The sequence below is a fragment of the Tachyglossus aculeatus genome, chromosome 15, assembly GCF_015852505.1.
Source record: "Tachyglossus aculeatus isolate mTacAcu1 chromosome 15, mTacAcu1.pri, whole genome shotgun sequence".
Lineage (NCBI taxonomy): Eukaryota > Metazoa > Chordata > Mammalia > Monotremata > Tachyglossidae > Tachyglossus > Tachyglossus aculeatus.
The window spans coordinates 26,429,001-26,444,932 of NC_052080.1; the positions used below are offsets into that span (position 1 = coordinate 26,429,001).

The 15,932-nt window shown below is 50.8% G+C and overlaps 1 protein-coding gene across 3 annotated transcripts in view; it reads left to right on the forward strand.

The window, feature by feature from the left end:
• MBTD1 (mbt domain containing 1) overlaps nt 1-2,174 on the forward strand; it is a 40,804-nt gene extending 38,630 nt beyond the window's left edge. For all 3 annotated transcript variants that reach the window (XM_038757171.1, XM_038757173.1, XM_038757172.1), the window contains exon 17: nt 1,927-2,174. In XM_038757171.1, the coding sequence (XP_038613099.1) occupies nt 1,927-2,045 (119 nt within the window). In that variant the 3' untranslated portion in view covers nt 2,046-2,174. The remainder of the gene's footprint in view (nt 1-1,926) is intronic.
• Nucleotides 2,175-15,932: the final 13,758 nt, after the last annotated feature.

The following is a 15,932-nucleotide window of genomic DNA, read 5'->3' on the forward strand; positions in this document are numbered from 1 at the left end:
CAGGGTCTTGTGGCCTGGATTTTTGGGGTCCCAGATGACAAGCATTGGGTCATTCAGTCAATCGTATTTATTGAGCGCTTACTGTGTGCAGAGCACTGTACTAAGCTCTTGGCCACATAGAGACGGTCCCTACCCAACAGTGGGCTCACAGTCTAGAAGGGGGAGACAGAGAACAAAACCAAACATATTAACAAAATAAAATAAATAGAACAGATATGTAAGAGCGTTCGAGGAGAGCCGTGTGAGGAGGGGCGGCTGCTTGGTGCCTCACTGCCCTCCCTCGGAGTCCCCAGAGCTGTCGGGGGAGGGATGGGGGCCGAGGGGAGGAAAGGCCTGAGGTGAGCCAGCCGGCTGCTACGTGCTCTTCTGAAGCGCTTAGGACAGTGCTCTGCACACAGTAAGCGCTCAGTAAATACGATTGATGATGAAGCTCTGCCCCAGGCAGAGAAGGACGGGTTGGCTTGTGGCTGGAGCCCGGAACGTCCTCCGTCCTCTTGAAAGTTCAGTCTTGCGGTGGGCCGTCCGGTACAGAAATCCCCTCCCCGGGGGGTGTCGGCTTGCCCGGCTGGGGGACAAAGCCAGAGGAGCAGGTGGGCGTCAAGCCAGTTGAATCCCAGGCCCGGACGGGCCTCCCGAGCAGAGCAGCTCCCTGCGGATACGTGGCACCCTGCTCCGAGAGGTGGGAATTGTGCCAGCGTCGGAGGTCATGGCGACGCTGTCTGCCGAGCGCCCCCCGGGGTGGGTGGCGCTGGTCTAAGCGGTTGGACGAGCCCACCGATGCCGAACCCGTTACCGGCCCCCGAGGTCTTCCCACCTCCCGGCGCTAGCCAAGAGTTCAGTCCCGGCCTCGAAACGGGTAACTCGGGCCCCGTCGGCCCAGCCCTTCCTAAAGGGCTCCTTCCGGACCCTCCCCTGGGGGAGCCCATCCCAAAGCCGTGCTGCGGCCGGCCGGGCCGGACCAAAGCCTTCCGGGAACGCTTTCGCCGCTCCGCTTGCCTCTCCCCGCGCCTGCCTTCAAGTCAGCCGTCGGATCGCGGCCCGTGTTGCAGCTCCGAGGGCGGCCGTCGGGTCATCCTCTTAGGTCCCCTCTCCTCCTCTCTCGTGCTGCCCATCGCCTTGATTCTGCGCCCGACGAGGGGAACGTGTCGGTCCTCCGACCCGCCTACGGGAGTTGCCCGTTGGTCGCTTTTCGGGCCTACCTTTGAAACTTGCCTTTATAGTTGTGGGGGGGGAGGGTTCATCATCATCAATCGTATTTATTGAGCGCTTAATGTGTGCAGAGCACTGTACTAAGCGCTTGGGAAGTACAAGTTGGCATCGCATAGAGACAGTCCCTACCCAACAGTGGGCTCACAGTCTTTAAGACTGTGTTGTTTGGTTGTCTTAAAACTCTTTCTGAATCTGGAAGCTATCTGTGCAGTTTTACAGGCCCCCGCCGCCGCCACCGGGCCTGCTGTGGGTGGGGCCCAGGGGTATCGGCCTCGGCAGTCCCTGGAGGGCAGGCTAGGCCCTGTGCCCATTCCCAGCCTCGCCCCAGCAGGGCTTCCCTGCAGGGACCAAATCTCTGCCGTCGCCCCGTGGGTTTTGTGGTTTAATAAAGAGGTCCCCGGGGGTAGCGGAAAGCAGGCCAAAATCAGTGGAAGACGGCCGCTCTCCCGCCCCGCTGAGATCTTTTCCGGCTTCAGAACGGCAGGCCGGGCGACCCGAGGGTCCGCCGCCCGAGGCTAGGCTCGGAGATGGTCCGGCCTGGCCGCAAAAGGCCGCGGCCTCGAGCCCCGCCGCTCTCTGGTCAGCTCGGGTCCGCCTTGGCTGGGAAGCGGCCGATGCGGTGGGGACACCGTTCCCCGGAGGGTGGCGAGACCTAATGGCTCCGTGTGTCTCTCTCTGTGTCCGTGTGTCCCGTCTCTCCGTGTCTCTCCCGACCAGTGACTCCGCTGCAGCTGAAGGAGGAGCTGCTGGACGGGGAGGAGTACGGCTTCCTCCAGGGAGCATCCGACCAAGAGAGCGGCGGCTCCGCCAGCCACTACATCAAGCAAGAGCCCTGAGGCGCGGCTCACCTCCCGAGCCATTCGGGGCCGACCCATCTCCGAGGCCGCCCCCAGAAGAGATTTCAGTTCAGATTTCCTTCCTTTTGTTTCTTTTTTTTTTAATTTGAGGTGGGTAGGGAAACTATTTTAGCCGGGGTGGGGCTGGGGGGGTGGGGGGCGCGGGCGGGAGGGAACGGCGAAGGGAGGGGGACGTTTTCGATTTCTAAACGATGGACCTTTTTGTGTTGTATTTGAAGCTTTTGGAAGAATTTTGTAATATTTTCCACACTCGGGTTTACCGTGCGTTGTCAAGCGGAACTGAAATTCTAACTTTTTGGTAAGACTAGCATTTTAAGTAGCAGGAGCGCAGGAAACCGTCGAAGGAGGTTGTTCCGAACGGACGGTCGCTCAGAGCGAACCTTTCCGGTACGAGTCGAGGCGGGACGGGAGAGCCGGGGAGCTCTGGCCGGGCGCGTCTCCCGCTTCCCCGGGCGGCGGCGGAGGGCGGGCCGGACGGCCCGGGGGGCGAGGGGTCGCGGCCGGCCGGGGCCGGGCTGCGCTCCTTTTTATTAGGAAATGACGGACGCCCCCCCGAACGCTAAACTGGAGAAGTCGGCCGGGGGTTGAGGCCGAGCGGCTCCGCGGGATGCTCCGCGGGATGCTCCCGGTCGCCTGCCCGCGAAGGAGGCCGCCAGGCCCCGGTCCTCCGCTCGTCCCCATCTCTTCTCCCCCCGCCCCGGTAGCCACTGGCACAGCTGCCCACCCCTTCCGCCCCCCCATAACGCACCCTATCCCCACAGTCGGAGCTTCAGGATCAGGACAGGACCGTATCTTCACACCTGTACCGGCCCAGGCGCCTGCAGGCCCGGCCCTCTTGAACGTCCCGGGGCTCCCCGGCATGCGGGGTTTTCCCCGTCCTCCCGTTGGCCGGGACCGTGAAATCCGAGTATTGTTTTAGGACTCGATCGGCTGGAGAAATCGGTCCACCTGGCGGGCCCGAGCCAAGTAAACTTCAGGGTCCGTGAGTTTGGCTTTAACCGTTTTAGATTCGCTTCCCGCCTTTTAGAGAGAAATCGGTAAAAACCGGGCCCCCCCACCCCAAAAAAAAAGAGAGACGTTGATTTCATTATAGCTGAAAGCAATCTTAATAAAAATGTGAAAGGTCCCGCGGACCGTGGTAACGCTCCCCAGTTTTACGATCGGAATGGTTTGGAGGGGGCGGTGGGGAGAGGCGTGTTCCGTGCGTTTGGCTCGCTTCCCAGTGGAGACCGGAGAGCGGAGGGCTTAAGCTTTGACCAGGATGGTTCATTAACTCAATTCTCAGGAATTAACCGCATTATGTTCTGCAAGCGCTTCTGGGCCCCGGCCCGTCCCCCCCGCAGGGCGACCGCCCCGTGGACGGGACCGGCGGCCGGGCTAACCAGAGGCAGCGGGAGGCATCCGAAGCCACAGCCCGTGGGCCCGCCGGGCTGCGACCTCTCTCCTTCCTTCCTTCCCTCCCTCCCTCCCGTCACCGCCCCCGCCGCGGGCCTCCGACTGCTTGAACCGCAGCGTGCACCGACGGTCCAAAACCAGCAATTTCCTTTCCTGAGAGACCGCGCTCGTCCTGGGGGTCCGCGGCATTGGTAGCGCACACGGGTTTGCCTCATTCTATGCAAGAGGGGACGACGGCGCCCGACTCGCCGCGGCCCACCCGGGCGTCCGGCGCGGGGCACGTGGCCGCCGCGGGCCGGGATGCGTCTCGGAATGGAAACCTTGGGCCTCAAACCCCGAGGGCGGGGTGAGGCGCCCCGAGCCGGGGCCGCGGACGTCCGACCGCCCCGTCCGTGCCCGATCCGTCGATGAGGCCGTCGTCACCGGGACCGACCGAACTGGCCACCGCCGAGCGCGGACGGGCCCGCGGGCGGCCGGCTTGGTGGGGGACACCGGGCCCGCCGAGTTTCTGTCTTGGAGGCGACCCAAATAATACTGATGCGTCCAGACCGCCCCGTCCGCCCTCTTGGTTGGAAATGTCCCGCTGTCCCCTCTCCTCTTCCTCCTCCCGCCCCTCCCCGGCTTTCCTTTTCTCATTTCCTCCCCACCGGAGCGTCGGACAAGACCCCTCCGCCTGCCCCCGTGGCGGCCCCGCTCTCCCTCCCTCGGTCGACGGATACTAACACGGGTTTCGGTGTTCGTTTTTGGTTTTGGAGGGGTTTTTTTAACGATTACTTTCGCGTGATGTGAACCCCCCCCCCCCCCCACCCGGCCCCCATCAATATTTGTATTATGGTGCTATATATTTGGTAACGATCCTTTAGTATCGGGAAGGGATTTGGAAAGAAGAAAAAAAAAACAAACTGTGATTCAACTGGGGTTTCTTCCTTTTGATTTTCAGATTTTAAATAAAGCCACAGTCCTTTATACGAAATAAAAAAAGCTCCTCGTCCCCCCGGGGCGGATCCCCGGGGGCTAGAGGTCAAGGTAATTGCCTAGGGTTTTTACATCATTTCTGTATGTATTTGATAGAGAAATCAATATCTGTATAAATTTAACCTTATTTTCTTGGCAACACGTGTGGTCAGAGGAAGTGTATTTCGACTTTCTCCGGTGTACATAACTGAAGTTTAAAAAAAAAAAAGCTTTTGGAGAAATTACCGTTCCTTTCCTTTTTACCAAAATTGCAGACCTTCAGCATGGATGTGAAAAGCATTAAAAATATAACTTTGTGTACAAGATGAAAATAATTCACTAAATCTACCTTTTTTTACACAAAATAAAATATGGAAATGTTTCACGAATGAGACTTCTTGAATGTCGGAAGAGAGAGGGAAAACGCCCCTGCCTTTCCTAGCTGTCGCTTGCCTGAATGAATGAACAAAACACCATTATTATAATTCTCTGTGCCTCAGTTCCCTGATCTGTAAAATGGGGCAACTTGATTACCTTGTGTCTACGAATGAATGAATGAACGAACGAACACCATTATTATCATTCTCTGGGCCTCAGTTCCCTGATCTGTAAAATGGGGATTAAGACTGTGGGACAACCTGATCACCTTGTAACCTCCCCAGCGCTTAGAACAGCTCTTTGCACCTTCAAGCATTCGTATTTATTGAGCACTTACTGTGTGCAGAGCACTGTACTAAGCGCTTAAGAAGTGCTCAATAAATGCCATTATTATTGTGGCAGAAGCCCGGGGTTCGGTTAGATAGCGGATTTACACGCGCACTTCACCGGGTCTCCGGGCAACGACTGGTTTCTTGGCCGATAGAGAAAAGGGGTAGCCCACGGGGGTTGTGGCATAATAATAATAGTAATAATAATAATAATAATAATGGCATTTATTCATTCATTCAATCATATTTATTCAATCATATTTCCCCCTTTTAGACTGTGAGCCCACTGTTGGGTAGAGACCGTCTCTATATGTTGCCAACTTGTACTTCCCAAGCGCTTAGTCCAGTGCTCTGCACACAGTAAGAGCTCAATAAATACGACTGATGATGATGATGATATTTACTGAGTGCACACAGTAAGCGCTCAATAAATACGACTGATGATGATGATGATATTTATTGAGTGCTTACTGTGTGCAAAGCACTGTACTAAGCGCCGGGGAGGTTACAAGGTGATCAGGTTGTCCCAATGAGGGGGCTCACAGTCTTAATCCCCATTTTGCCGAGGCGGTAACTGAGGCCCAGAGAAGTGAGGTGACTTGCCCAAAGTCACACAGCTAACAGTCGGTGGAGCCGGGATTTGAACCCGTGACCTCTGACTCCAAAGCCCGGGCTCTTTCCGCTGAGCCACGATGTGTCTTTGCCTCCTCCCCGCTCGCGTCAGAAGAGATCTGCCCCTGGAATCTGATTTCTCCCTTCTTAGCTAAAGCTAGATATGTATATATGTTTGTACGTATTTATTACTCTATTTATTGATTTATTTTACTTGTACATATTCTATTAATTTTATTCTGTTATTATGTTTTGTTTTGTTCTCTGTCTCCCCCTTCTAGACTGCGAGCCCGCCGTCGGGTAGGGACCGTCTCTCTATATTGCCAACTTGGACTTCCCAAGCGCTTAGTACAGTGCTCTGCACACAGTAAGCACTCAATCAATACAACTGAATGAAGCTAGAGCCAAGGCACAGCTAGCGCACTTTGGTGTCCGGGTTCTCCATCTACACACACTCCCTCGTAGAACTCATTTGTTCCCCCGGCTCTAATCTCTGTGGATTATATACCTGTCAATCAATCAATCAATCGTATTTATTGAGCGCTTACTGTGTGCAGAGCACTGTATTAAGCGCTTGGGAAGTACAAGCTGGCAACATATAGAGACAGTCCCTACCCAACAGTGGGCTCACAGTCTAGAAGAATTTACCTGTCCGTAAATTATATTAACATCTGTTTCCTCCTCTAGACTCCAAGTCCGTGGTGGGCCGGGAACCGATCCACCGAGCGCTTACCACAGTGCTCTGCACACAGTAAACGCTCAGTAAATACGATTGAATGAAGCTAGACTACACACGCCCCCTCGTAGAACTCATTTGTTCCCCCAGCTCTAATCTCTGTGGATTATATACCTGTCCGTAAATTATATTAACGTCTGTTTCCTCCTCTAGACTCCAAGTCCGTGGTGGGCCGGGAACCGATCCACCAAGCGCTTAGCACAGTGCTCTGCACACAGTAAGCGCTCAATAAATACGATTGAATGAAGCTCGACTACACACGCTCCCTCGTAGAACTCATTCATTCCCCCGGCTCTAACCTCTGTGGATTATATACCTGTCAATCAATCAATCAATCAGTCGTATTTATTGAGCGCCTACTGTGTGCAGAGCACTGTACTAAGCGCTTGGGAAGTACAAGCTGGCAACATATAGAGACAGTCCCTACCCAACAGTGGGCTCACAGTCTAGAAGAATTTGCCTGTCCGTAAATTATATTAACGTCTTTTTCCTCCTCTCGACTCTAAGTCCATTGCGGGCCGGGAACCGATCCACCAAGCGCTTAGCACAGTGCTCTGCACACAGTAAGCGCTCAATAAATACGATTGAATGAAGCTAGACTACACACGCCCCCTCGTAGAACTCATTTGTTCCCCCGGCTCTAATCTCTGTGGATTATATACCTGTCAATCAATCAATCAATCGTATTTATTGAGCGCTTACTGTGTGCAGAGCACTGTACTAAGCGCTTGGGAAGTACAAGCTGGCAACATATAGAGACGGTCCCTACCCAACAGTGGGCTCACAGTCTAGAAGAATTTACCTGTCCGTACATTATATTAACGTCTGTTTCCTCCTCTAGACTCCAAGTCCGTGGTGGGCCGGGAACCGATCCACCGAGCGCTTAGCACAGTGCTCTGCACACAGTAAGCGCTCGATAAATACGATTGAATGAAGCTCGACTACAAACGCCCCCTCGATTTGTTCCCCCGGCTCTAATCTCTGTGGATTATATACCTGTCCGTAAATTATATTAACGTCTGTTTCCTCCTCTAGACTCCAAGTCCGTGGTGGGCCGGGAACCTGTCCACCGAGCGCTTAGCACAGTGCTCTGCACACAGTAAGCGCTCGATAAATACGATTGAATGAAGCTCGACTACACACGCTCCCTCGTAGAACTCATTTGTTCCCCCGGCTCTAATCTCTGTGGATTATATACCTGTCCGTAAATTATATTAAAGTCTGTTTCCTCCTCTGGACTCTAAGTCCGTGGCGGGCCGGGAACCGATCCACCAAGCCCCTTCCTTCCTCTCCCCCTCGTCCCCCTCTCCATCCCCCCCATCTTCCCTCCTTCCCTTCCCCACAGCACCTGTATATATGGATATATGTTTGTACATATTTATTACTCTATTTATTTTCCTTGTACATATCTATTCTATTTATTTTATTTTGTTAGGATGTTTGGTTTTGTTCTCTGTCTCCCCCTTTTAGACTGTGAGCCCACTGTTGGGTAGGGACTGTCTCTATATGTTGCCAATTTGTACTTCCCAAGCGCTTAGTACAGTGCTCTGCACACAGTCAGCGCTCAATAAATACGATTGATGATGATGATGATGATGAAGCGCTTAGCACAGTGCTCGGCACACAGTAAGCGCTCAAATACTATCGATTGGTGATTTCCAAACCTACATTCCCAGCCCTGCTCTTCCTCCTCCACGGTCTCCTATTGCCTCCTGCCTTCAGGGCATCTCTATTCAGAACAGTGCTTTGGACAGAGTAAGCGCTTAATAAATGCCATTATTTTTATTATTATTTGGGTGTCTATCCACCTCTGCGTCCAACAGAAGCTCCTTACCCTGGGCTCTCAAGCCCTCAGCTCTCCCTCCGTTCCTTCATTCATTCATTCAGTGGTATTTATTGAGCGATTACTGGGTGCAGAGCCACTTTAACGTTACTCGTTAATAATAATAATAGCGTTTATTAAGCGCTTACTATGTGCAAAGCACTGTTCTAAGCGCTGAGGTTACAAGGTGATAAAGTTGTCCCACGGGGGGCTCACAGTCTTCATCCCCATTTTCCAGATGGGGTCACTGAGGCCCAGTGGAGTGACTTGCCCAAAGTCACACAGCTGATAAGTGGCGGAGCCGGGATTTGAACCCATGATCTCGACTCCAAAGCCCGGGCTCTTTCCACTGAGCCACGCTCCTTCTCAATCAATCAATCAATCAATCGTATTTATTGAGTGCTTACTGTGTGCAGAGCACTGTACTAAACGCTTGGGAAGTCCAAGTTGGCAACATATAGAGACGGTCCCTACCCAACAGTGGGCTCACAGTCTAGAAGGTGGGCTCTCATTAAGCGCTCACTACGTGCCGGGCGCTGTTCTAAGCGATGGCACGGCTCCAAGGTGATCGGGTTGGACACAGTCCCTGGTCCACGGGGGGCTCACGGTCTTAATCCCCATTTTGCAGATGAGGTAACTGAGGCGCGGAGAAGCCAAGTGACTCGCCTAGGGTCACAGAGCAGACTAAGCGCCGGGACGAGAACCCACGTCCCCCCCGACTCCCGGCCCAGGCTCTATCCACCCTGGCCGCAAGTAACCTCCACTCTTTTTACACTCCCTGAGAGGAATTCATTCATTGAATTGAATGAATGAACGTCACTCCACTCCTACCTTGTATCTACCTCGTGAGCCTGTTGTTGGGCAGGGGTTGTCTCTATATGTTGCCGAATTGTACTTTCCAAGCGCTTAGTACAGTGCTCTGCACATAAGCGCCCAATAAATCTGATTGAATTGAATGAATGCAAGTCACTCCACTCCTACCTTGTATCTACCTCGTGAGCCCGTTGTTGGGTAGGGGTTGTCTCTATCTGTTGCCGAATTGTACTTTCCAAGCGCTTAGTACAGTGCTCTGCACATAAGCGCCCAATAAATCTGATTGAATTGAATGAATGCAAGTCACCCCACTCCTACCTTGTATCTACCTCGTGAGCCCGTTGTTGGGTAGGGGTTGTCTCTATCTGTTGCCGAATTGTACTTTCCAAGCGCTTAGTACAGTGCCCTGCACATAAGCGCCCAATAAATCTGATTGAAAGAATGCAAGTCACTTCACTCCTACCTTGTATCTACCTCGTGAGCCGGTTGTTGGGCAGGGGTTGTCTCTATCTGTTGCCGAATTGTACTTTCCAAGCGCTTAGTACAGTGCCCTGCACATAAGCGCCCAATAAATCTGATTGAATGAATGCAAGTCACTTCACTCCTACCTTGTATCTACCTCGTGAGCCCGTTGTTGGGTAGGGGTTGTCTCTATCTGTTGCCAAATTGTACTTCCCAAGCGCTTAGTACAGTGCCCTGCACATAAGCGCCCAATAAATCTGATTGAATTGAATGAATGCAAGTCACTCCACTCTTACCTTGTATCTACCTCGTGAGCCCGTTGTTGGGTAGGGGTTGTCTCTATCTGTTGCCGAATTGTACTTTCCAAGCGTTTAGTACAGTGCTCTGCACATAAGCGCCCAATAAATCTGATTGAATTGAATGAATGAAAGTCACTCCACTCCTACCTTGTATGTACCTTGTGAGCCCGTTGTTGGGTAGGGGTTGTCTCTATTTGTTGCCGAATTGTACTTTCCAAGCGCTTAGTACAGTGCCCTGCACATAAGCGCCCAGTAAATCTGATTGAATTGAATGAATGCAAGTCACTTCACTCCTACCTTGTATCTACCTCGTGAGCCCGTTGTTGGGTAGGGGTTGTCTCTATTTGTTGCCGAATTGTACTTTCCAAGCGCTAAGTACAGTGCTCTGCACACAGTAAGCGCTCAATAAATACTACTGAACAAACGAACGCAGGCCACGTTTTCCACCCGGCCGCAAATAACCACTCTTTTTACACTCCCTGAGAGGAATTTTTTGAGGGTAAATCCCGCGCAGGCCAAATTTTCCACCCGGCCACAAATAACCACTCTTTTTACACTCCCTGAGAGGAATTCTTTGAGGGTAGAGAACGGGTCTGCTGCTTCGGATGTATTTTCCCGAGTGTTTAGCACGGTGCATGGCCCTCGGTAAATCCCGCGCAGGCCAGGTTTTCCACCCGACCACAAGTAACCACTCTTTTTACACTCCCTGAGAGGAATTCTTCGAGGGTAAATCCCGCGCAGGCCAAGTTTTCCACCCAGCCACAAATAACCACTCTTTTTACACTCCCTGAGAGGAATTCTTTGAGGGTAGAGAACAGGTCTTCTGCTTCCGATGTATTTTACCAAGTGTTTAGCACGGTGCTTTGCCCTCAGTAAATCCTGCGCAAGCCAAGTTTTCCACCCGGCCGCAAGTAACCACTCTTTTTACACTCCCTGAGAGGAATTCTTCGAGGGTGAATCCCGCGCAGGCCAAGTTTTCCACCCGGCCGCAAATAACCACTCTTTTTACACTCCCTGAGAGGAATTCTTTGAGGGTAGAGAACGGGTCTGCTGCTTCGGATGTATTTTACCAAGTGTTTAGCACGGTGCGTGGCCCTCGGTAAATCCCACGCAGGCCAGATTTTCCACCCGACCACAAGTAACCACTCTTTTTACACTCCCTGAGAGGAATTCTTCGAGGGTGAATCCCGCGCAGGCCAAGTTTTCCACCCTGCCGCAAATAACCACTCTTTTTACACTCCCTGAGAGGAATTCTTTGAGGGTAGAGAACGGGTCTGCTGCTTTGGATGTATTTTACCAAGTGTTTAGCACGGTGCGTTGCCCTCAGTAAATCCCATGCAGGCCAAGTTTAACACCCGGCCGCAAGTAACCACTTGCATATTTATTACTCTATTTATTCATTTATTTATTTATTTATTTTACTTGTACATTTCTATCCTATTTATTTTATTTTGTTGGTATGTTTGGTTCTGTTCTCCGTCTCCCCCTTGTAGACTGTGAGCCCACTGTTGGGTAGGGACTGTCTCTGTGTGTTGCCAATTTGTACTTCCCAAGCGCTTAGTACAGTGCTCTGCACATAGTAAGCACTCAATAAATACGATTGATTGATTGATTGATTGATTGATTTTTACACTCCCGAAGAGGAATTCTTTGAGGGTAAATCCCGCGCAGGCCAAGTTTTCCACCCGGCCGCAAGTAACCACTCTTTTTACACTCCCTGAGAGGAATTCTTTGAGGGTAGAGAACGGGTCTGCTGCTTCGGATGTATTTTACCAAGTGTTTAGAACGGCGCGTTGCCCTCAGTAAATCCCGTGCAGGCCAGGTTTTCAATCAGTCAATCAATCAATCAATCGTATTTATTGAGCGCTTACTGTGTGCTGAGCACTGTACTAAGCGCTTGGGAAGTACAAGTTGGCAACATATAGAGACAGTCCTTACCCAACAGTGGGCTCACGGTCTAAAAGGTGAAGCGGGCGGGAGGGGGACGGGGGATGCTCGCTCCTTCGCCTCCAGACGCACCTGCCAACCTGCATGAAGATGTCGCCGCGGATGGTGCCCGGCTTGGAATCGGCGGGGTTCGTCTCCCCCAGCATCACTCTGCCCGTCTTCACCACGTTCAGCCCTTCCCACACCCGCAGGAGGGAGAGAGACGACGACCCGGGTTCAGGTGGTCCGACCCCGCGACCCCACTCACCATGGCCACCACCGGCCCCGAGTTCACGTACTTCACCAGGCCAGGGAAGAAGGGCCGGTCCTCAAGGTGGCCATAGTGTCGCTTCAGGTGCTCCTCGGAGGCCTGCACGGAGGAGGAGGGGGAGGCTCGATCTCGCCGGAGCGGCCCCGACCAAAGTTACCACCTCTTCCCCCGCCGTTTCCCCAAGCAGACGTGGGCGCCGTGGGGGCCCGGGCAGGTCCAGAGGCGGTGAGGGCCACCGAGGTCGAATTAGATGAGTCGACCGCTCGAGAAGCCGCGTGGCTCAGTGGAAAGAGCTCGGGCTTTGGAGTCAGGAGTCACGGGTTCAAATTCCGACGCCGCCCATTGTCAGCTGGGCGACTTCGGGCAAGTCGCTTACCTTCCCCGTGCCTCAGTTCCCTCATCTGTAAACCAGGGATGAAGACTGCGAGCCCCACATGGGACAACCTGATCACCTCCCCGGCGCTTAGAACAGTGCTGGGCACATGGTAAGCGCTTAACAAATGCCATTATTATTATGATTGAGTGTCGGTTTGGGGGCAAAGTCGGGCTGGGCCTGCTCTCGGTGGGCGCAGGCGGCTGGGAGGAGGGTGTAGATGTGGGCACCTTGGGTGTCCGGGCTACCGGGCAAGTCCAGAGGTGGGGAGGGCGACCAGCCGGGGAGGACCGAGGCAGGGGGGTGGAAGCAAAGGGGTCGAGTTAGATGAGGGATTAGTTGATTAGTTAAAGAAGCAGCATGGCTCAGTGGAAAGAGCCCGGGCTTTGGAGTCAGAGGTCATGGGTTCAAATCCCCACTCCGCCCACTGTCAGGCGTGGGATTTGGGGCGAGTCACTTCACTGGGCCTCAGTGACCTCATCTGTAAAATGGGGATGGACTGTGAGCCCCACGTGGGACAACCCGATCACTTCGTATCCCCCCAGCGCCTATAACGGTGCTTTGCACATGGTAAGTGCTTAGCAAATACCATCATCATTATGATTATTAGAACAGTGCTTTGCACATGGTAAGCGCTTAACAAATACCATCATTATTATTATTAGAACAGTGCTTTGCACATGGTAAGCGCTTAACAAATACCATCATTATTATTATTATTAGAACAGTGCTTTGCACATGGTAAGCACTTAACAAATACCATCATTGTTATTATTATTAGAACAGTGCTTTGCACATGGTAAGCACTTAACAAATACCATCATTATTATTATTAGAACAGTGCTTTGCACATGGTAAGCACTTAACAAATACCATCATTATTATTATTATTAGAACAGTGCTTTGCACATGGTAAGTGCTTAACAAATACCATCATTATTATTATTAGAACAGTGCTTTGCACTTAAATACCATCATTATTATTATTATTATTATTATTATTATTATTATTAGAACAGTGCTTTGCACATGGTAAGCACTTAACAAATACCATCATTATTATTATTATTATTATTAGAACAGTGCTTTGCACATGGTAAGTGCTTAATACGATCATTATTATTATTATTATTAGAACAGTGCTTTACACATGGTAAGTGGTAAGTATACATATATACAGGATATATACATACATATATATGTGTGTGTATATACATATGTAACCCTATGTATACATATGTATATGTATACATACATACATGTATATATATGCATGTGTATATATACATATGTATATGCATATGTAACCCTATAACATATGTATGTATACATATGTATATTTATATGTATGTATATATGTATATATCCTGCATATATGTATATATGTATGTTTGTACATATTTATTACTCTATTTTACTTGTACATATCTATTCTATTTATTTTATTTTGTTAGTATGTTTGGTTTTTTTCTCTGTCTCCCCCTTTTAGACTGTGAGCCCACTGTTGGGTAGGGACTGTCTCTATATTTTGCCAACTTGTACTTCCCAAGCGCTTAGTACCGTGCTCTGCACACAGTAAGCGCTCAATAAAGACGACTGAATGAATGAATGCCCACAGTAATCTCTCAATAAATACGATTGTATGTATTTATTTTCCTTTGTTAGTATGTTTTGTTTTGTTGTCTGTCTCTCCCTTCTAGCCTGTGAGCCCGCCGTTGGGTAGGGGCCGTCTCTAGATGTTGCCAACTTGTACTTCCCAAGTGCTTAGTACAGTGCTCTGCACACAGTAAACGCTCAAGAAAGACGATTGAATTTATTTATTTTGTTAATATGTTTTGTTATCTGTCTCCCCCTTCTAGCCCGTGAGCCTGCCATTGGGTAGAGATCGCCTCTATATGTTGCCAACATCGACTTCCCAAGCGCTTAGTACAGTGCTCTGCACACAGTAAGCGTTCAAGAAAGACGATTGAATTTATTTATTTGGTTAATATGTTTTGTTGTGTTGTCTGTCTCCCCCTTCTACACCGTGAGCCCGCTGTTGGGTAGGGACCGTCTCTCTATGTTGCCAACTTGGGCTTCCCAAGCGCTTAGTACAGTGCTCTGCACACAGTAAGCGCTCAATGAAGATGACTGAATGAATGAATAAAGACGATTGAATGAATGAATGCCCTGGAGGAGGGGGCCTGGGATGGGGGGGGCCCTTACCGTGGGTGGGCTCTGGGGTCCAGTGTGAGCGCGGCCAAGGGCTGGGAGTGGTCTGAGCGCCCCCAGGCCCAAAAGGGAGAGGGGTTTCCGCAAGGGGACCCCCTCCTCATTCATTCACTCACTCATTCACTCATTTATTCAATTTACTGAGAGCTTACCGGGTGCACAGCACTGTACTAAGCGCTTGGAAACTCCAGTTTGGGCCACACAGAGAGAGAGAGAGAGTCCCTAGCCAACGATGGAGGAGATGGAGGGACAGTGAGAGGTAATAATAATAATAAGGATGGTATTTGTTAAGCGCTTACTATATGCCAAGCACTGTTCATTCATTCATTCAATCGTATTTATTGAGCGCTTACTGTGTGCACAGGACTGGACTAAGCGCTTGGAAACTCCAGTTTGGGCCACACACAGAGAGAGTCCCTAGCCAACGATGGAGGAGATGGAGGGACAGTGAGGGGTAATAATAATAATAAGGATGGTATTTGTTAAGCGCTTACTATGTGCCAAGCACTGTTCACTCATTCATTCAATCGTATTTATTGAGCGCTTACGGTGTGCACAGGACTGGACTAAGCGCTTGGAAACTCCAGTTGGGCCACACAGAGAGAGACAGTCCCTAGCCAACGATGGAGGGACAGTGAGGGGTAATAATAATAATAATAAGGATGGTATTTGTTAAGCACGGTGCTTTGCACATTGTAAGCGCTTAATCAATGCCATCATTATTATTATTATGTGCCAAGCACTGTTCATTTCATTCAGTCATATTTATTGAGCGCATACTGTGTGCAGAGCACTGGACTAAGCGCTCGGAAACTCCAGTTTGGGCCACACAGAGAGAGACAGTCCATAGCCAACGATGGAGGAGATGGAGGGACAGTGAAGGGTAATAATAATAATAAGGATGGTATTTGTTAAACGCTTAGTATGTGCTAAGCACTGTTCATTCATTCATTCAATTGTATTTATTGAGCACTTACTGTGTGCAGAGCACTGGACTAAGCGCTCGGAAACTCCAGTTGGGCCACACAGAGAGAGACAGTCCCTAGCCAACGACGGAGGAGATGGAGGGACAACGAAGGGTAATAATAGTAATAATAAGGATGGCATTTGTTAAGCGCAGTGCTTTACACATTGTAAGCGCTTAATCAATGCCATCGTTATTATTATTATGTGCCAAGCTCTGTTCATTTCATTCAGTCGTATTTATTGAGCGCTTACTGTGTGCAGAGCACTGGACTAAGCACTTGGAAACTCCAGTTGGGCCACACAGAGAGAGACAGTCCCT